The sequence below is a fragment of the Trachinotus anak genome, unplaced genomic scaffold (genome assembly GCF_046630095.1).
Source record: "Trachinotus anak isolate AG129_WGS33_773 ecotype Australia unplaced genomic scaffold, CSIRO_AGI_Tana_v1 ptg000026l, whole genome shotgun sequence".
Taxonomy (NCBI): Eukaryota; Metazoa; Chordata; class Actinopteri; order Carangiformes; family Carangidae; genus Trachinotus; species Trachinotus anak.
This window is the reverse complement of record NW_027273877.1, coordinates 5909437-5929884: the sequence shown is the minus strand read 5'-3', so window position 1 is coordinate 5929884 and position 20448 is coordinate 5909437. Positions and strand designations below refer to the sequence as shown.

The 20448-nt window shown below is 43.7% G+C and overlaps 2 protein-coding genes across 5 annotated transcripts in view; both read left to right on the top strand.

Annotated features, from left to right (window-relative positions):
* appa (amyloid beta (A4) precursor protein a) overlaps positions 1 to 17160 on the top strand; it is a 32920-nt gene extending 15760 nt beyond the window's left edge. Inside the window, exons 2-17 of one of the 2 annotated variants that reach the window (XM_071463858.1) lie at positions 623 to 790; positions 2274 to 2403; positions 2731 to 2843; positions 2963 to 3153; positions 3539 to 3864; positions 4436 to 4603; positions 7781 to 7914; positions 8860 to 8934; positions 9011 to 9169; positions 9535 to 9663; positions 9775 to 9874; positions 10797 to 11003; positions 11279 to 11332; positions 12247 to 12338; positions 13910 to 14056; positions 14537 to 17160. In XM_071463858.1, coding sequence (XP_071319959.1) covers positions 623 to 790; positions 2274 to 2403; positions 2731 to 2843; positions 2963 to 3153; positions 3539 to 3864; positions 4436 to 4603; positions 7781 to 7914; positions 8860 to 8934; positions 9011 to 9169; positions 9535 to 9663; positions 9775 to 9874; positions 10797 to 11003; positions 11279 to 11332; positions 12247 to 12338; positions 13910 to 14056; positions 14537 to 14635 — 2292 coding nt within the window. In that variant the 3' untranslated portion in view covers positions 14636 to 17160. The remainder of the gene's footprint in view (positions 1 to 622; positions 791 to 2273; positions 2404 to 2730; positions 2844 to 2962; positions 3154 to 3538; positions 3865 to 4435; positions 4604 to 7780; positions 7915 to 8859; positions 8935 to 9010; positions 9170 to 9534; positions 9664 to 9774; positions 9875 to 10796; positions 11004 to 11278; positions 11333 to 12246; positions 12339 to 13909; positions 14057 to 14536) is intronic. The other variant, XM_071463859.1, reaches the window with a different exon arrangement.
* A 738-nt stretch (positions 17161 to 17898) lies between these two features.
* On the top strand, positions 17899 to 20355 carry atp5pf (ATP synthase peripheral stalk subunit F6). 3 transcript variants are annotated; one of them, XM_071463884.1, is made up of 4 exons: positions 17899 to 18052; positions 18693 to 18862; positions 19136 to 19260; positions 20084 to 20355. In XM_071463884.1, the coding sequence occupies exons 1-4, from the start codon at positions 17963 to 17965 to the stop codon at positions 20110 to 20112; spliced, it is 414 nt and encodes a 137-aa protein (XP_071319985.1). In that variant the 5' UTR covers positions 17899 to 17962; the 3' UTR covers positions 20113 to 20355. The 3 variants fall into 3 exon arrangements, with proteins under 3 accessions (XP_071319985.1, XP_071319986.1, XP_071319987.1); XM_071463885.1 differs by lacking the exon at positions 17899 to 18052 and adding an exon at positions 18390 to 18539; XM_071463886.1 differs by lacking the exon at positions 17899 to 18052 and adding an exon at positions 18408 to 18543.
* Positions 20356 to 20448: the final 93 nt, after the last annotated feature.

Below are 20448 nucleotides of genomic sequence, written 5' to 3'. Positions count from 1 at the left end.
ACACCCTGCATGGGCACGGAGATGTACACTGTTCCCGTAAATGGAGCTGCACAGGGCATTTGAGTGGGTGTGTGTGCTGGTGCACGAACATCATAGAAAACAGAGGGTGTATTGAATTGCTCCAGGCCTGTTGTTTGAGGCAATTTATTCCTCTGAAGCTATTGATTTTTGATGTCCATCTTTTCTCAGCAGGATCTTTTGCACATTTGAAAACACCCAACAGAAAATATGAACAGATGCACTGAGAGTAATGCTGCCAGGGCCATGGATAAGAGTTTATATATTAAAATAAGGACACAGAAATCAAACCCAAAGTGATGATGAAATTGGGGAAGGAACATTACCTTCCTTTACAAACACTTCATCTTTGGCTTTCCTCCTCTCCTCTCCTTCCTCTCAGCTCTCTCCTGCTCCTCTCATCTTAAACCTGCTCACCTCATTTCATCGAACACACTAATCTCCTCTCCTCTCGCGGCCCCCCTCTATCTAAGTAATAAAATTTAATTGCATCCGTCTTGCATTTTTCAGCGCAAGTGCTCAAGGAGTTTAACATGAGTGGTAAGTCTCATTAAATTTCTCTTTCTTTCCCCCCCCCCCCCCCCCCCCCCCCCCCCACCTCTAGGTGCCTACAGATGTTTCTATGGGTCTGTTGGCAGAGCCCCAGGTGGCCATGTTTTGCGGTAAACTCAACATGCACATCAACGTGCAGAGCAGCAAGTGGGAGCCAGACCCCTCAGGCACCAAGAGCTGCATCGGCACCAAGGAGGGCATCTTGCAGTACTGCCAGGAGGTAAAGCATAGGGAGTGAGTGTGTGTGTGGAAGATGCAAACAGAAGCTGCTTATCTTCTGTTTTATATGAACTGTTTATTTCCCCCGCTGAATCAATTAAGTCTGAGGTTACAAGATGATAAAATCCACCTTTAAAGCCGATATGATTCTTAATTGTATGTATTGTAGAAAAACGTAGCAGCTGGAAGGGGGGTAGTTGAGGTGGGGAATCTTTTGGTTGGATTATTTACATTTTAGCCGTTAAGATGACACTCACAGCAAATTACAATAATGGAGCAGGCAGGAGAGTAGCTTCTTTATTGAGAACACTTCAGAGGAGTTCATTTGGATTGTATCTTTTTTTATAATTTCACTTTGGTTTGTTTGTGCAAGGGAGAATACTTTTCAAACTTATGTACCAAAAAATGCATGCAACGATGCCTGAAAACGTGAATTGCATGAACCTGCCCAAAAGCACAAAGGATTGTGTGTAGTAGGGGTCAGACTGAGGTATTTGTTCTTGTTGGATTTTTAGAATACAGAGCACAGTAAAGTCCATCATGAGCCTGTTACAGAGTCTGCAAGCAGATTTGTTTTTATTCACCGAAATCCCCAATTTGGCAGGATGACATCATGCCAAAACTCTGCTTGGTAAACAAGCTGCTTAAGTCCATGTGACTTTACTTTACAAGCAAGGGTTAGTTTATTATTAGGCAAAAGCTAAACAGACTAAAAGCAGCCATACAACACCGCCCTGTTGTTGATGCGTAATGAGATTTCTCTGAAGAGGACGATAGGTTCATCTCTCCTGTGTCACCACGGATATCACATCCAGCGATAACAAGCAAATATTTACCAAATCAGTCTTGTCCCAGAATTTGAACTTCAAAAAATAAAAAATAAAAAATAGAGATATGGAAGAACCAACTTGGCAAATGTGAGCCTAAGGAGGAGCAAGAAGTTTGTGAAATTATTTTTTTTCCCTCGGCCTTGTGGGAGGCATGAAGGGAGAGAAAATAGAAGAGGAGGTGTCATGGGGAAGCCTGAGGGGAGAGGTATTTGGAGAGAGTTGACACATCGAATATTGTGCAGAGGCAGATGTCATGCATGGCTGAGAAGAACACAGAGGTAAACACAGTGGAGTCTGCCAAACAGAAGCAGCATCAACGAGCACCACAGTAATGCAAAGGTCAGATTATTTTGGAAAGCAAGGGCTCCTTAATGTTGTCTCAAATTTCTCAAAAATAATGAACAAGAAGGTAAGAGCGAAGGTGTCCTCAGAGTTAGAGGTTCAGAGGATGTTGTAGTAGGAACAAAACCACTGTAAAAAAAAAAAAAAAAAAAAAAAAGAGAGAAGAGCTGCTCAAAAAATGAGCAGTGTAGGAGTAGAAATTGGTCAAAAATATTTGCAAGTGTGAAGAGGGAGTGAATGAGAGATTTGATGATGGATTGTGATGGATGTTGTGCTACGCCACTGTTATAATATACAACACTGTTTGTGTAGGTGTACCCAGAGCTCCAGATTACCAATGTTGTGGAGGCCAACCAGCCAGTCAGCATCCAGAACTGGTGCAAGAAGGGGCGCAGGCAGTGTCACAGTCACATGCACATCGTTGTGCCCTACCGCTGCCTGGGTGAGTCCGATTGTGTGTTTTTACTGACACAGTTTTCAGCGCTTGTGTGAAAGCATTTCTAGAAAGTAGTGTTGGATTTTTAGGAATTAGAAGCAGGAGGAGCAAAGATGAGATTTTACTCTGGTTACTAGAGTGGTTACCATAGCAACCAGGGAGTCAGAGTCAGCGATGCTCTGGAGTGTGGTGGTTGAGATGTGCCTACAGTCAGTCAGAAGGCTGGACTGAAGCTGCCTGGTGTGTGTGTGTGTGTGTGTGTGTGTGTGTGTGTGTGTGTGTGTGTGTGTGTGTGTGTGTGAATTCAAAATCTGGATGCTGTTTCTGCTGCAGTGGGAGAGTTTGTGAGCGACGCCCTGCTCGTTCCTGACAAGTGCAAGTTCCTGCACCAGGAGCGCATGGACCAGTGTGAGAGCCACCTGCACTGGCACACTGTAGCCAAGGAGGTGAGTACAGACACACACACACACACACACACACACACTCACCCTACTGGAATGGTTAGCGCAGATATATACTCATCTCTCCTCTTCGTCCCTGCCTACCTCTCACTGTGTTTCTGTAGTCCTGTGGAGACCGCACCATGAATCTTCATGATTATGGGATGCTGTTGCCGTGCGGCATCGACCGTTTCCGGGGAGTGGAGTTCGTGTGCTGTCCCGCTGAGGCGGAACGTGACACCGACAGTGCCGAACAGGACGCTGACGATTCTGATGTCTGGTGGGGTGGAGCAGAGACCGACTACTCTGACAACAGGTACACGCGCACACACACACACACACACACACACACACACACACACACACACACACACAGATGAGGGCAAAGCAGCAGCAGAGTAATACATCAGTGCTCAGATGATCATAGATGCTGCCACTTTGATTTTCAACATTGCCACAAGGTTAAAATTTCTCTCCTTGAAGGAAAACTGCAAGTTGGTTATAATTTAGAGTCTCTGTCCTTTCCTCCTTCTCATTCATCCTCCGTGTCTTCCTCATTCCTCTTTCTCTGACACCTCGCCTTCCTGAAATTGCTCTTCTCGATTCCATATGTCTCATCACTTCCCTTTCACCTTCATCTTATCTCCCTCTCCTTCACTTCCCTCTCTCTCTTCTTCTATCCATCCCTCCTTCCCTCCCAGCATGGTGCGGGAGCCAGAGCCAGTGGAGCAGCAAGAGGAAACCAGGCCATCTGTGGTAGAGGAGGATGAGGAAGAGGAGGAGGAGGATGAGGAGGAGGTGGCGGCTGAGGACGATGACGAGGAGGAAGAGGACCTGCTGGACAACGACCAGGACGGAGACGGAGAGGAGGACGAAGACATGGTGGAGGAAGAGGAGGAGGAGGAGGGAAACGATGACATCGTCGACACGCTCGACGACAGCGATGATGCTCACGAACCAACCACCAACGTTGCCATGACGACTACCACCACCACCACCACTGAGTCTGTGGAAGAAGTTGTCAGGGGTGAGGAACATTTCTGACTTGTGTGTGTCTGTGTGTGTGTGTGTGTGTGTGTGTGTGTGTGTGTGTGTGTAGTTTTACATTTTTGTCTGCTTTCATTAGCAGACTGTCAGTAATCTGATGACCAGTTTCTTTGCATTTAGATTAATGTGGAACAACCTCAGTAGTGCAACACACAAAATGTGTTTTCCCTATTTTTTATGCTTTGCTAAACACAATTGAACTTCATGTTCCTCAACAATTAATTTCCTGCTGTCATTTTTCTTATTGTGCTCATTTGTCTTTTCACAGCTTTCATTAGCTACGTTCCATTAGGATCAGAATTGGTTATAACAGCTTTGTTTCTTCATTTCAGTGTTAAATTGTTCTTAAATTCAATTCCAATCAGCATTAATAAAGCTGAAACCCTGTTATGTAACATCATATATTATATTTCTATAATATGTCCATATTTTATAGGTGAACACTTGAGATTTTGACAAATAGATGATGTGCTTATATGGTGAGCTAAAGAGACTTTTGTGATAGCTTTGTGAATGATGACAAGTGTGTGTGTGTGTGTGTGTCCTCCAAGATGTGTGCTGGGCCAATGCAGAGACTGGCCCTTGCCGGGCCATGCTGCCCCGCTGGTACTTTGACCGACAGGAGGGCCGCTGTGCTCAGTTTATCTACGGCGGCTGCGGAGGCAACAGGAATAACTTTGAGTCAGAGGAGTACTGCCTGTCTGTCTGCAGCAGCGTCAGTAAGTCCTGCCGATGGCAGCTAACATCAGCCAGCAGCTCGCTGGTCTGAATGGCAGTTGTTTCCATCTCCGGTGTGTCTAACCCTCACTTTTACTCGCTTTCTACCCTGAGCTGTCCACTTGGTATTAACAGCTGCTCAAAGGTCTCTTGCTTGGTGTGCTTCTCTTCTAGTCTCAACCTGTCAGCTCCATTCCTGGCTAACATTCACTTCTCCTCACCACCTGTGTGTGTGTGTGTGTGTCAACCAAATAAATGTTTGCACCAAAAACAGACTTTACCTGTCCTGTAATCCTGTGTGGATTTTTGAAGCCACCAACCTGATCGCTCCTTTGCTTTCACGCTCAGGTCACTGAGGATGCTGAAGTGTGAGACATAATATGAAGCATTTACAACCTACAACACATTTTACTTTGAGCTGCAGTGGATCTAGTTCTGTTTGGAAAGATGTAGAAAGCGGCTGAGGAGTTTTTAGCAGTTGCTATGTTCAAGTCATGACACTAAACAGAAACTACATAGCTTTTAAGTTTGGTATTTCTGAATATCAGATTAAACTTGAACTTATTTATTTCTATTAAAAATAACTTAGTGTGACATGGTGGCAAAAGCAAATGCTCCACAGGGTTCATTTTCATGGACCATTTGCTTTAGAGGCTGAGTGACTTTTCTTTACATTACCATGGTTACAGTGCTGTTGCCCTTTAGAGCATGTGGGATAACTACCATAATTTCTGTGATTACAGCCGATTTCATGGGCATCATCTTATATATTACTTTAGCATGAATATGAGCTGTAAAACCATCCAGGCAGGAATTATTTTGCAATAATCCTCACCTCGCTGCACATTATCCTTTACATCCCTGACACATTGCAGCCTTGCTTACATTATTCCATCCTTGTCACAGAGGAAATACGTTCTGGTTAATTCATTCAATTTACTGAAATCAGGTGTCAAATTACCCTGCTGCAGTTTTGAAAATGTGAAGCGTCTCCTAGGCTGCGGGAAGGAAAACTCATCAATACATCATTACATACTCTCAGAGCACACCTGCCACCTATATCACATTGTGATGATTGATTATCAGTGGCGGCACTGAAAATGGGGCTGATTGCTTGATGGTTTTCGCACCTTGTTAAAAAGTTTGTCCGTTGGAATTTCATAATAATGGAGACTCCTCACTTCTCTCTGTTGAGCTAGACGTGATCATTCAGTCACAAACTCAACTGATTGGATTTTAAACAGTAACACACTCCTGCTTTGCCAGCCTATTTTCCCCTGGGCAATTTTTTTTCATTGCCAGAAGACTGTGTGTGTGTGCGCGCGCGTGTGTGTGTGTGCACGTGTGCAGATGGGGCTTGTGTGTTACAGTGGGTAGCGGAAGGCAGTTTAAGCGTTTGGCTCTGATGCTGATTTCAGTGTTGTGTAAGGTTCAGTGACCTTGCGCGATGTGTGTGTGTGTGTGTGTGTGTGTGTGTGTGTGCATCTCAGTCACGAAGTGCACGATCTGCCCTGCAGCGAAATGGAGTCATCTCCCTATATTTGGATGTAGTTTTATCCACAGCGTGTGTGTGTGTGTGTGTGTGTGTGTGTGTGTGTGTGTGTGTGCGTGCGCACGTGTGTTTTGATATAGGTTTTCTGCTCTACTTAGTACAGTCAAGGTGAGAAAATGCTGCAGCGAACCCCCACCCCCATACCAACACAGGCACCCACAGACATATACACACACTTTATACTTGCATATGTGATCAATTATTATTCACTGTCAGTCAGTCTTAGTGCTAATGGCAAGCATAAAGTTTATGATAATCACAGTCATTTTGATTTGTTCTCTTTGTGCGTTTGGTCTAACATTACATTGATTCATCCTTTGTGCAGTTAATGCTTGTTGGTCAGTAAACAGAGGAACTCTGGAGATAACGTAACCATAATCCGTAAACAGTAATGGCCACAAAGGTTAAACATCTCCGAGGCTGCGCCCAGAATCTCTCCCTTGTTGGCACTCTCACTATTCCCTTCCTAATAAACACTCAATAGTGGGAGGTAAATTGATATTTCTGACAGTTTTGATTCTGCATTACCATCATTTTTGCTCCATCACCGACTGGTGTAGTCTCCCAAAACCGTAATTTACACATCTATCACAAGGGAAGCCATTGCACTGTGGCTTTTTTTAGCAAGAAGTAATACACATACCGTAGATGTTAAATTGTCCAATCCATTGTGTGACTTTTAGGAGGCACTCAGATAAAATGGTGCAAAATAAATGTACTGAATGAGGCAGCAAATAGGGGATTTGTGAAGAAGCAAGTTCTAGGGAAAAATAATGTCACAGTGTGTTGATTTGTGAATAATACACAGTGCAGAAACACCAGGGCTGTGAATGCTCAGCAGCAATGGCAAAAGAATATTGAGATGTGAAAATTTAAACAAGGAATTAGTGGACAGCTCCTTTAAATACAGTGTAGAGTTGTAAATACCTCCACTCTAACCCTGGGTTAATAAAACCAAAGCTGTCCACGTGATGAGGAACAGAGGCCAGGTCAAAGTGAACAACGTCTCTCCCTTGTTGTTGTGTCTTGTGCAGTCACGCACTCTCATCACACGTAACCGATTTCGCATGACGTGCGACCTTCATGCATGCACACACACTGGCACACTCGTCCACTTCTGATAGCACACTTGTGAAAGATAATCAACTTTCCCCAGATTAAATCTAGGTTTCACGCGTATAATGATATGATCCACTTACATTTCTGGCTGATGAGTCCACCACAATTCAGTGTGTGCTTCTGAGCCCACAGGATAGATTCCAGCGTCAGTGTTTTGGCATGAGAGCCATATCACGCTCTGAATGAAGTTATATAAATGAGAGAGAGGTTTTGTCTCTTGTCTCTTTGTCTCTACAAAGGACTGCTGGTCATCTGAGGCATTCACTTGTTTGCTTTCGGAGGGTACTGGCTTCCAGCTACAGCTACTATCTCGTTTCCTTTCTCTCTTGGTCTCACACTAACCCTATTAACCCATTTTGGGCTGTGTGTTTTGTGTTCATGTGTGCTGAGGCAACGCAGCCAGCCCCCGATCAACCAAATAAAAGTGCAATAAAGAAGATGCTCCGCTGAAAGTCGTTTCACCTCGCTGCCTCCTCCTTTTCTCTCTCTCTCTCTACCTCCATTTCAGTGCCCACAGCCTCACCCAGCTCCTCTGATGCCGTGGACCACTACCTGGAGACACCTACCGACGAAAACGAACACGCCCACTTCCAGAAGGCCAAAGAGAGCCTGGAGGCCAAGCACCGTGAGAGGATGTCCCAGGTACTGACAGAGAGGGAAGAAGAAGGAAGGAAATGATTGATGTTTTTTTTAATTCAAAGTTGATCAGCAGTCACCACATGTATGTGAATGAGTAATGGTGGCTGTGCAGGAAGAACGGAAAGGAGGATTTTCTGTGCAGCAGAGAGAGGATAAAGATATTTCTATGAATAGAAAATGGAAGGAAAAGAGGTGTGGCAAGTTAAACGAATAGGTGCGTTTGTTAATCCCTCCCGGGTAAGCCGACTGGACCATTTCAACTTTAATTGTATTCTTTAATCAAGCGGCTCGCTCTCCGTCGGAGGGCCAGATGGTCCTCAGCAACGTCACAGTTTTCAGAGCTCCAGACAAGAACACTAACACCCTCACGCGGAACTTGGTGCACTGCTCTCGTTAGGTCTGCTACTTGTTGTTGCTCGGAGGGCTACAGACGCAGATTTCACACTGTTGACTTCACCCTTACAGATACTGTTAGGTCACGTCTTTGATAAAAAAAAAAAAAAAAAAAAATAAAAAAAGGGCCCTGAGCTGGATTTAAAAAAGTGAGTCAGAGAGGATGGACCTGAACAGGATGTACAATCATCTGTCTAAAGAAGACACCAAAAGGGGAACAGAAACTTGATGTCAGACTTTCGAAACCCCCCCCCCCCCCCAGTGGGATTTTACAAAGCAAAAAACCCCTTCATTTCGACACACAATCTGGGAGTATTTACCCATACTGGAACAATCTAATGTTTACCCTGTGCAGCCCAGATGTTATCGTTTCATAGCTGTGTAAAATATCATATTTTCCTCCATTTAGACAGCTGTGAAAAGATCAGATCTGAGCCACAAAGAGCAATGAGATGTTCCACTCAAGTGTATAATCAACCTGCAACAGAACATCTGAAAAGATGAAGTTGACTGACAAGTCTAATGAATGTTTTTCTGTCCTTCTCTTGTGCTCAGGTGATGAGAGAGTGGGAGGAGGCTGAGAGGGAAGCCAAGAATCTTCCACGTGCCGACAAGAAGGCCGTCATCCAGGTTAGACCTGCACAAGCTGGACACACACGAACCCAGCTCCCCTTTCGCTGCTCTTATGTTGTGTGTGTTCTTGCAGCGTTTCCAGGAGAAGGTGGAGGCGCTGGAGCAGGAGGCGGCCAGCGAGCGCCAGCAGCTGGTGGAGACCCACATGGCCCGGGTGGAGGCTCTGCTCAACGACCGCCGTCGCCTGGCTCTGGAGAGCTACCTGACCGCCCTGCAGCAGGACCCACCCCGGGTACGCTTTATACACAGTGCAGCAGCGTTCTCCTTCCCTGTAACTGATGCAGGAGATGAGTCGGCCCCTTCACGTTTCTCCTCTGAATTACAGTATATGCTTTGTAAAGTTAGATAGATGCATTTGATTGCTTTGTCCAAAAGTTGAAAATATTTAAAGGCTAAACTTGTACACTGACTATTAATAGACCTACACAGTGAAAGGAGAAAAACAATGCAACTGACTCATGACTCATTTTGGGATTTGTATCAGTGTTATAGAATCAGATGGTTTGTTTTCCGATGCAGACTCAATATATAAATACATCGCACTGTCCTTCCTCTGCTCTTAACCATCTGTCTTTTCCTCTCCTACGTCTTTTGTAGCCTCGCCACGTCTTCAGCCTGTTGAAGAAGTACGTGCGTGCCGAGCAGAAGGACAGGCAGCACACCCTCAAACACTTCGAACACGTCCGCATGGTGGATCCCAAGAAGGCAGCCCAGATTAGACCTCAGGTGATTTTACTCTTCCATGTGAAGCAGTAGTTATAGACCTGTACGGAGTGATTCAAATTTGAATTCTCATTGAGACTGATTTCTCTTCAATGCTGTGTGTGTGTGTGATAGGTGCTGACCCACCTGCGTGTCATTGAGGAGCGTATGAACCAGTCTCTGGGACTCCTCTACAAGGTGCCCGGCGTGGCCGACGACATCCAGGACCAAGTTGGTGAGTTTGTCATTTTGAGACACTGAAGCAAAAATAGAACCCAATTAACATTAGAAACAAAAAGGCATAAATCACAGCCTTTACAACGCGCAGGCAAGTACAATGCAACCATAGAAGAAGAAACCAAGAAAGATGAACTTTTAGCTGAGAGCAGATAATAGAGACAAGAAACCATTGCCTCTTGTTAATATGAATTTTAGATGTCTTTAGTTCACAGTGTGTCTGCTGAGAGAGAGACAGAGAATAACACACTGTCCTGATTGTGCTACATGTAACAGAGAGATTGAATGCTCCAAATTCCAGCCCCCAATAATACAATTTTTTTGTTGTTGATAAGGGCATTGGAGCCATTTGGCCTAATTCTTCTGTCAAATGAAACTGTTTGCCGGGAAGATAAATCCCCTTCCCATCCCTCCCTCCCTTCCTTCCCCTGCGTTTGTTAGGTTTCTGTGGGTTTTTGGGTTTATTGGACTTGCCTGCGTCACGCAGCCATCTGTGTCTCCGTCTCGGAGACTGTCACAGTCTGTGCTGCCCGGCAAAACACACACACGGGAACAAACATACACAGAAGTAAAAGCACCATTCAGTCATTACTAGGAACCAGGTGGATTCCATTTCTTGGAGGCTGTCGTCCCCTCAGATAGAGAAACATTGTGTGGGATATAGTAATTCCTTTTAAGCAGAAATATAAACACACGGGAAGCCTCAAAATTTCACTTGTTCTACTTTTTATTTCAATTACCAAAGAATTTTGTCTTTCTTTTATCATCAGCAATATTTTTATCATACACAACATTTAATGATGAAACTAACTGAAAGCAACAAAATACAAGAAATTGGATAACAGTTGGATGAATTAAGTTCACACTCTCTCTCACTTCTTGTCTCCTTCCTTGCTGCCTCCTCCATCACGTCCATTCAGAGCTCCTGCAGAGGGAGCAGGCGGAGATGGCCCAGCAGCTGGCCAACCTGCAGACGGACGTGAGGGTGAGCTACGGCAATGACGCCCTGATGCCCGACCAGGAGCTGGGAGACGGCCAGACCGACCTCCAGGAAGACACTCTTGGCCTGGCAGGAGTTGGCTTCATCCACCCTGAGATCTTCAACCAGCCCAACACAGAGAACCAAGGTACTTACTGACGCACTAGGTTGATGATAACACAAATAGCAATGTCAAAGAGCAGCAGCTGCACTTTGTTTGCTTCAAGGTTGATTAAAATAACACCCAAACAAGGCAACACTCATTCTGCTTTTGGCCCTGTAGGACTGCGTGGTGTGAAAAACATTGCTTACCTTTTTGAGTTTTTGCACAATTGTTGTGCTACAAAATGATTTCAGAGTTCAATTTCTCTCTCTCTCTCTCTCTCTCTCTCTCTCTCTCTCTCTCTCTCTCTCTCCCACCAGTTGAACCAGTGGACTCTCGCCCTAATCTTGACAGAGGCATTCCCACACGACCAGGTTGGTGCCATTGTAGAAAATGTTCTGCCACTGCTGTGATTTCAAGTTTTGATATGCATTTAGAAATCAGATGGTCAGGTTTAAGGCCTGCAGATAATTTGCTGTTGACTCTGTCACACCCTGCCTACCAGGTTGCCAGGATACTAACCCTATAAGTGCTTACGGGCACTCTATTCAATGGCCCTCATCAGTGTTTGCTCAGTTATGAGTTATGAGATGGCTCTTGATGAAAGAAAGCACCCTCTGGTGGTAAGACTGGAGGATCTGTACTCTACAGCCCTCATGTATGGGTGCCACAACTGATCTATAAGGCATATGTAAATTATTATTTATTAACCATAAATAAAGCTGTTAGTTACAATTTCTAAATCCGCTATAAAAGGTGCCTTTTTTGAGTAACCTGCTTGTTCGCCAGGAAATCATATTATCTGGTTTCCTAACCAGGCTGTAATAGATAATAAATCATGTAGCACTCAGTTCACGGCTACAGTTCCATGTTCATTTTATTAACAACTTTGTTAAAGTAGCCTCTGGGGTAAGAAAACATATTTATTCAGGTTAAGCCAGGTCTCCCCTCCAAATCCATGATAAGACCAGCAGTAAAGTCAGGCAAAATATTTTTCCACTATCTCTCCCTCTCTCAGCTTATTTGCACACAGACATCTCCGCTTGACCTCCATTAAGGTGCCAGCTGCAGTAGTTAGGAGATTTGTGATGCAGCTGCAGAGTCTATGCGTCCTGCATATGCTGTTCTATACGAGCGGTATTCATTTCGTACTGCTGTTACACCCAGTACTCCGCTGTCCCTCCTGGTTGAGCGAGTGAGTTTGATTTGAGCGTGTTTGTGTGTGAGGAGGAGAAAGCGGCTGAGTGTCACCATCTATAATAGATAGTGCTTTTCCTTCCCTCACCAGTGACTGGAATGAAGATGGAAGCTATTCCTGAGCTGCGGACGGAGACAGAGGACAGACAGAGCACTGAATATGAAGTTCACCACCAGAAACTGGTAAACAAACACACACAGACACACAAAGACACACAAACACCCCCGCAAACAGTGCAGATATGCAAAACTCATCTGAAACTCTATGGTGTGTGTAGATGTGCAGGTTAATTATTAAACACAGAGAGATACACACATACATGCAAACACATGAAGATGCATTCACTGACACATGCACGCTTGCACTCTGCTCCGTCGAGCCCGCAACTACACACACAGACACATACAGCCTGGTCCATGTTTCCACTTCCTTGTCCTTCTTGTAAACTCCCAAGGTTGTCACCATGGAGACAGGTGTCCATGGAGACAACCGTGATAATGCTTGCGTCACACTTGCCTGCTCTAAAATCCACTGTTCTCTGATCAGAGTGAAGTTTTGTGCAGTTAATATCTGTGTGTATTTCGCTGGTCAGCCACAGGTTGTTTTACTGAACATGATAAGGCTTCAACCCAGTTCTGCTTTCATTCATTAATCTCATCCAACATTGTAATACCAGCACAAAAACCTCAATCCATCCTCAGTCAAATTATAATCCACATACTTTATTCCTCTCACCTCAAGGCTTTAATCCCTTAATCCCTACATTTTATTACATATCACATTTCTTACATTGACATGGAGCAGTCAGTGTGTCAGGCTGCCTCCTTAACTCGGCTTCTTAATTTGATATTCACTGTTACCCCCAATCAGCGTCCTGTGGGATTATTGTGGAGGAGGCTCACCAGCCTGAAATTAAGCCCCCACTCACTGACACAAGCAGGCCTATTGAAATGTCAAGATGCTTTAGTGGTGTTATGAAGTTTGTGCCAATTGACACGAACGTCCGCATAGGTGGAGATATCACCTTGTTTTCCTCCCTTCAAAAGACGCCATTTGCTTCCACCTATTCTTGCCCTGTATGGAAAAAACGAGCTCCACGGAGCAGCATAATCTGTGAGAGAGACGCTTAAACCTTCATCTGGTTGTGGGAATTTCTTTAAATCATTACTATTGTGTTGTGTTAGAGCTGAGTCATGCTGCATCACTGCTGCTCTATGTTATGGCTCTGCTTTCTGTAAATCACCTGACAGCCACAGGAAGAAATGAAAGTCGCCCCCCACTAAATTACCCCTCCAAAATAAGTCAACTGACAGTATTTGTCATGTCTATGTGTTTATGTGTCGTGTCTTTGTTAACCAGCAGTGAAGCAGTTGCTTTCAAGCTTAATTCGACTGTAATGATACAATTTTTAAAATGACAAAGACAAATACATGATGTAATTAGACAAAGCATGCACTGCATAACGACTTGTGTAAATGAAAACAGGAGAAACAGAAGTAAATGAGCTGTAGGTAGCAGCAGCCACAACAGATTATTGTCTCCCTGAGGGAGGTGACATCAAAACCATTGCAAATCTCAGTTAATTCTCCTGCTGTGTTGAAAACTAAAGCGACACTCGTTATTCAACTGTGTCACAAACACAGCGACAGAGTCCTTGGTGCGGTTTTTCAAAATCATCAGGTTTCAAATCCGTCGGCTGAGATTGGTTGTTGCCATGTGACTGACAGATCACCTGCCCTTCAAACCCTCACAGGTCTTCTTCGCAGAGGACGTGGGCTCCAACAAGGGCGCTATCATCGGACTGATGGTTGGAGGTGTCGTCATAGCGACCGTGATCGTCATCACCTTGGTGATGCTGAGGAAGAAGCAGTACACCTCCATCCACCACGGAGTCATTGAGGTGAGAAACAGCTGACCTGTGTTTGTGTGCGCTGCGTGCAAGCTGTTCTGCGTGGCAGTCAATCTGCTGTGTGAGCGTCATGCTGCGTGTGCACGTGTTGGTTCAAGCTGCCCTGCAGTGCGGCGCTTATATTGGTGTATATGTAGATATATCTGGGTATGTGTTTCATTGAAGTCTGAAAAAGATGTGGAGCAGGAATGGTACACTGAAAAAAAAACTCACTAAATATAATTAGATTATTGCCTGTTACCAATTAATTTTCTGCTTTGCTTTTTTAATTATCCTCATTTATCTTTTCAGAACTTTCATTAGTTTTTTAATTAAAAAAACATGGTAGTCAGGTCAGCCTTGTTTTTTTTTTTTTTTTTTCTCAAAATAAGCATTTGCAGGGAGCATTACAATGTAGATTCTCTTATACATTGTCCACTATATGAGTGTTTGTGTGTGTAACCCTCAACCCCCTCTCTGGCTCACCACCAGGTGGATGCGGCCGTCACCCCCGAGGAGCGCCACCTGTCTAAGATGCAGCAGAACGGTTACGAGAACCCAACCTACAAGTTCTTTGAGCAGCTCCAGTAAAGAGGAGAATGTCATACACACACTCACACACACAACACACACACAACACACACACACACACACAATATAAACACAAACACCCCCCCCCCCCACCCCCACCCCCACCCCCCACACACACATCACGCACCTCCCCTCCCTCCCCTCCTCCCCTCCATCTAGTCCCACGTCTCTATAAGGCAGTGTGTCTTAGATCATCGAGTGACTGAAATAGTCAGTTACGAGCATCAGGAGCGACTGTAGCCAGGGGTTTCCTTTCATTCCTGCCTGGGCGGACACTGGCCAAGCCAGTTTGCACCAAGTTTGTTCACTTTATTGGAGCCAGACGCCTTTTAATTAAAGAAAGGGGTTTTTATATGTTGCTCCGTCTGGGCCTGCTGATGTATGGGAAAAAGGCCCCGCCCAGTGCATCGAAACAAACCCACCCATAGGGGAAAGAAGCGGGTTCTCGCCACACTGATTCAGGGCCAGTGTATAGTTGGGTTTTTTTTTTGGCTTGGGAAAGTTTTAGTTGTGGACTTAGTGTAGGCAAATCTGACCACTGATCAGTAGGATAAGAGGCGCATGCTGAACCTGGGCCTCGTTTACAAGAGGTGGTTGCATGTGGATGAGTCAATCAGTCATTTCAAATCATTCTGTGGACATGTTCATTTGTTTCTATCATGTTCTTTGTAAAGGTCATAATAATGAAATACAATGAAATCAAGCAACGTGATTTTTGTAAATGAGGCCCAGTGATTCCCCTCCTACTGCACCACTACTGCACTCACTCTACAGTCTACACTGGAGTATAAGTGAGCCTCCTCTCCCTCCCTCCCCTCCTCCTCCTTCCCTCCCTCCACCCTCTTTTCTTTGTGCATTCTTACGACAGCTGGGCTGTGTTAAGTCACACAAGGCTCTTAAGGATATTTGGAGATGCTGATGATAATGAATATGTTGATGACGACAGTAGTAACTATGTATTCTGAATGAGCTGTTTTTATTTTAGAGTTTTTCTCTATCGTTTCCAGTTTTGTTTTTCAAAAAAGAATGAAAATGGAGAAAAAAAAAAAAATCAGCCAATGTAAAGTCCTTTTTTTAAATTGCGTGTAATGTTACTGAAGTAATGCTCAAGTCTTAGCTGTTCCTATGTAGTGCATGACAACAATGACAACAGGATTTGGAAAAACAAAAAAAAAAAAAGAAAACAAGATCTTAACGCTGCTCTCTCTTGAGATCCTTTCTCACGTATAGATTGTCATTCTAGCAAGATTGTACATTTAGTATCTTCTCGTGATCACGTGACTTCAAACAATGATGAAAAATATATATGAATCTAGATGAACAGGCTCTGCTTTGATATCATGTAAAATACACATTTAAAAGAGATCTGTGATTTTGGAATTTAAGTGTGTTTGTCATTTCTTTTATTATCTTTTTTTTTTACCATGCTACGTTCCTGAAGCTACAGGAGGGGGGCTGGCTTCATCTCTGTTTGTATATTATTCTCATTCACTGAAAGATATTGTGTTAAAAATCCTTATGCATATGGGCTTTCAGAAATCATCCTATTTAATTTTTGCTTTTTTGTTGGATTCATGTTACTGTGTTTTCTGGAAAGGGCCTGTTTTAGGGGTGATGGTTGTAGGTAACAGTAAGGGAAATGGAAAAATGTGATAAGTCGAGATGGGGGATGGGTTAGGATTATCTCTCCGTGTGCGTGTTTTGTCATTTTCAGTCTGGTGTTTCGTCCAGTTGTAAGCCGACGCCGTTTCTCTTTTGGTTTTATAATCATTTTTGTTTTCTGCTGTTAGAACAGGTGAAGTGCAGAGAGGAGGAGGAGGAGGAGGAAGGAGGGAGGAGGGCGAGGTTGAGAGGAAATGACTTGCAGTTCCGGATGGATAGCCAGCAAGGCAGGCAGTCTGTATATATAATGGATTTTCACTTCCCCCAGTACCTCCCTTCCCCTCCCACCCTCCTTCGCCTTCCTGTCCCTTCAGGCATGATGCTCACCTCTCTGCCATCAACGTACACTTGACTCCTCATAGGCACAGCACCGGAGTCTGTATATAGATAATAGGCGTTCACCGTCAAGAAAGCTGAGAGCGAGTCGGGGGCGAGGATGTGAAAGCAGGGATCAAACATTAGTTGAAGGTAAATTCAAGCCTGTAGGCAAGAATCCCCCTGTTCATCTTCATACAGTCATCTCATGTTAAAGATTTGTCATCATCTCAACATTACGGAAAGAAATACAGCGTGACCTCTCACTCTGTCAGTGCATCTAATGGAGAAAGACCTGTAAGGAAATGATGAGTGGAATGTATATATGGAGGCTGCAGTGGGGTGGGTCCATGGTTTTCAGAGGGTGCTCATTCGAAGCCCAACAGAGGGCAGTAGAGTAGAAGAGGAAGCAGGATTTTCTTTCTTTTTTTCTGTGGGTTATATATTGGTTTTGTTTTCCACTGTGTAATATTGTGCAGGCCATTTGCATTGACTGGGAAAATGCTTTCTACACTGTATTCCATAATAAAGTTTTGAATGTACATACATATGCTGTGTCGTTGTGTTTTTTCAGATTACAGAATGTGTCCTGTTTTATGCTAATCATCTGTGTTTATGTATGACCTTGAATATCAGAAAGTAATAATAATGTAAAAACTGATACTCTGAAGGGACATTTTCTTTTTTCTTAGCTTCATAAGTGGGTCAGAGGTCACTGCCAGTCGGAAAACAGCACACTAGAGCTGACAGCACTGCAGTGTGTTGCCCAAGGACACATCAGAGGACTTCCTCACACAGATGAAACCAGGACATCTTACTAAATATTAAATTATTTTTGCAAATACGCTGAAAGCAAACCGGTGGTCGAAGAAGTACTCAGATCCTTCACTTAGGTGAAGGATCTGATACCACAATGTCAAGCCTACTTATGTAGAGGTTTTATCAGCAAAATATTCTTATAGTATCAGAAGTAAAAGACCTTCTTATGCAGATGTATTATTATATATCGAATTGCCTGATTGTTAAAGCTGATGCTGTCTGAGGTGGAGATACTTTTAACTACTTTATATACAGTATTTTAATCCAAAGGTGCCCAAAGTAGGGTCACTAGATAAATCTGAGGAGCCCCCACATGATCAGTGGGAGAGGTCAGATGAATTTGTGGAGCAGACATATAAAGTATCATAAAACACTACTGCTGTTCTATAACCTTCTGTGGCCACGGAATATGACAAAAAATAAAATCTTATTTTCCATTTATTCACACACGCTGCTCTGGTCTGTTCGTGAGGACCGTGGATGTATAATAAGACCTAATAATGCGCAGCGCTGCGCATACGACCCGAAGTTATGACGTCCGCCAACTTCACATTCCACATTCCCACAATCCACCGCGGGTCCTCCACATTTGGATCTTGTTCGCTGAGTGTCAAACCCAAGGTGAGTGCTACGTTTTTACAAGAAATGTGTTCATAACTTCGCTCTGTCTGTCGTTACCGTGTTTTCTCATAGACGCAAATCGTTTCTTCGGCGAGTGTAACGTCAGCAGGAGACAGCGCAGGACAACACGCGACAGACGTTACTGCCCGAAAGATGTCGGCTAAAGCTAGCTTAGCTGACTTAGCATTAGCAGTCGTTAGATCGGGTAAATGTAGCAAACATTTAGCCAGCAGTAAGCCTGGGCGAAACAAAGCTTGTATAAAATCGTTGTGAAATTGGCAAATTACACAACAATTGCATTAAATGAACGACGAAGTAAGATAGTTAACTCGGTGTCAATTAGTAACCGTCGACAGTAGCCGGCCTGTGCTAATTGCTCAGGTGCAAGTGCTAATGTTGATTTGCTACAGCTGGGCAGAAGCACCGCTTTATATTTGAGAGGTTGTTAGTTCAGAAGGTGACGGAGCTGCTGCAGTTATTTCATTGTGTAAGTAAGTATGTATGGCCCAATGCAGGATTTACACCTTTTGCAGTCATATGTTAGTTGTCATTTCCCCTTAATGCGACAAGCTGGAGGCTTGGACCACAGCCTCATGTCCTGAGAAACAGCCTGTAACCAGAGGCCTCTTGTCTCCTGCAGATGGCACTTCACCGGTTATTCCAGCTGTCCTCCGTGCTGCGCTCCGCCGTGAGCCTGACCCTGCGCAGGAACATCGGCATCTCCGCCGTCCTCTTCAACCGGGCCAAGGACCTCGACCCCGTCCAGAAACTGTTCCTGGACAAGATCCGTGACTACAACACCAAGAGCAAGTCAGTTCACAGCACACAGCGCCCTTACTCTGTTTAGAAATGCAGTTAAGATGTCCATGGTTGGTCAGAGTTGAAATAGAAAAGAGTCTCCAAGTAGGCCTCCAGCTCAGAGTTCAGTCACTAGTCAAATATTAACTTGAAAAACTACTATTTGGCTTCTTTAGTGCGGATTTAAACCTCAGTCCTCGTTTTTAAATTACATCCAAATATATCCTCCACCCATCGCCGCCCCGCTCATCTCTCCACCATTATTTGATGCCTTGGCTCTCCCAGGGCTTCCGGTGGCATTGTGGACGCAGGGCCCGCTTACCAGAAGAACCTGTCTGAAGAGGTAACGAAACTGCAGAGGCTGTATGGCGGGGGAGACCTCACCAAGTTCCCCGACTTCAAATTCCCAGGTTAGTTAAAGCTTAAGTTGTTTCATGTGAGTGCTGTTTTGCATCCTGCCCTAATTGTTTCATGTTATCAACTAAAAAGACAAATATGTGTGGTGTAAAGTGGTTGGAATAATCAAAATCACAGCTTAATTTGTTAATTTTCCTTATATCTTAAAAAGATTAAATAAATTAAGAGATTATCAGTGAATATTTTTGACATAGTATTGTATTTTGTCATTTGTTAATATCACACATTGTTAATTAAGGTCTAATCAAGGTTTTAACAGTGACCTTGGCTCACTCATGCACAGAGGAGCTTTGAAGGACAAAGTGACCCAGACAGTGTTTCTTAATTGCTTTAGTCCAAGCTTTGAAACTGCCTTAACACAAGACAGTTTGCATTCAGAACTGTCCAGAAAAGTCCTTGAATGTGATCAGCTACTGTGTTGAAATGATAATTAGAAGTGCTTCTAATGGCATGACTTAAATGGATTTTTTGCTTTTACATGATTTAACAGCCCCTCTCATAAATATTTACTCCTTTGCCACTGGAGAGAATGAGACGCGCTGTGATTTTGAGCTTTCTGTGTCTATATATAGTGCATGGACAGTAACACTTGTCAAAGCAAGATCTCAAAAGCTTTTATTTCTGAGCTTCACAGTGTCCTTGTTGAAGCTACAATTAGCTAGTTGTTATATGTTGCTGTAGTTTTTGTCTAGATATCAAATCTAATCTCAAGTGTTGTAACATGTTGTACAGCTGCAGTGTGTCTCATCTGAAACTCACAGGGAATTACATGCAGCAACAAGTATCACTAATGGTTCTCTTTTTGTTTTCTTCCAGACCCCAAGCTCGAGGAAGTGGCCAAGTGAACGCTGTCCATGTTGTATATCTCCTACAAGTCACCAATATGTCACCAATATGTTGTATTTAATAAAAAGATAGTGGATTGAACTGTGGTGCACTGGTTATCAATGAAGCTGATTCTGGTTGTTACCACACTCTGTTGATAGACAGCATCTGAATATTTTTTTTTTTATCATTTGGTGATGCTACAATACTAACTGTATCAAATGTATTAATGGTCACTAATTAAAATATATGTGACATCATTATACATGTGTAATCACAATAATTTTGCATATATAATTGTATCTAAAAATATTTTCAGATATGATTGAGCATTTTAGACAAAACTGTTTTGTTGT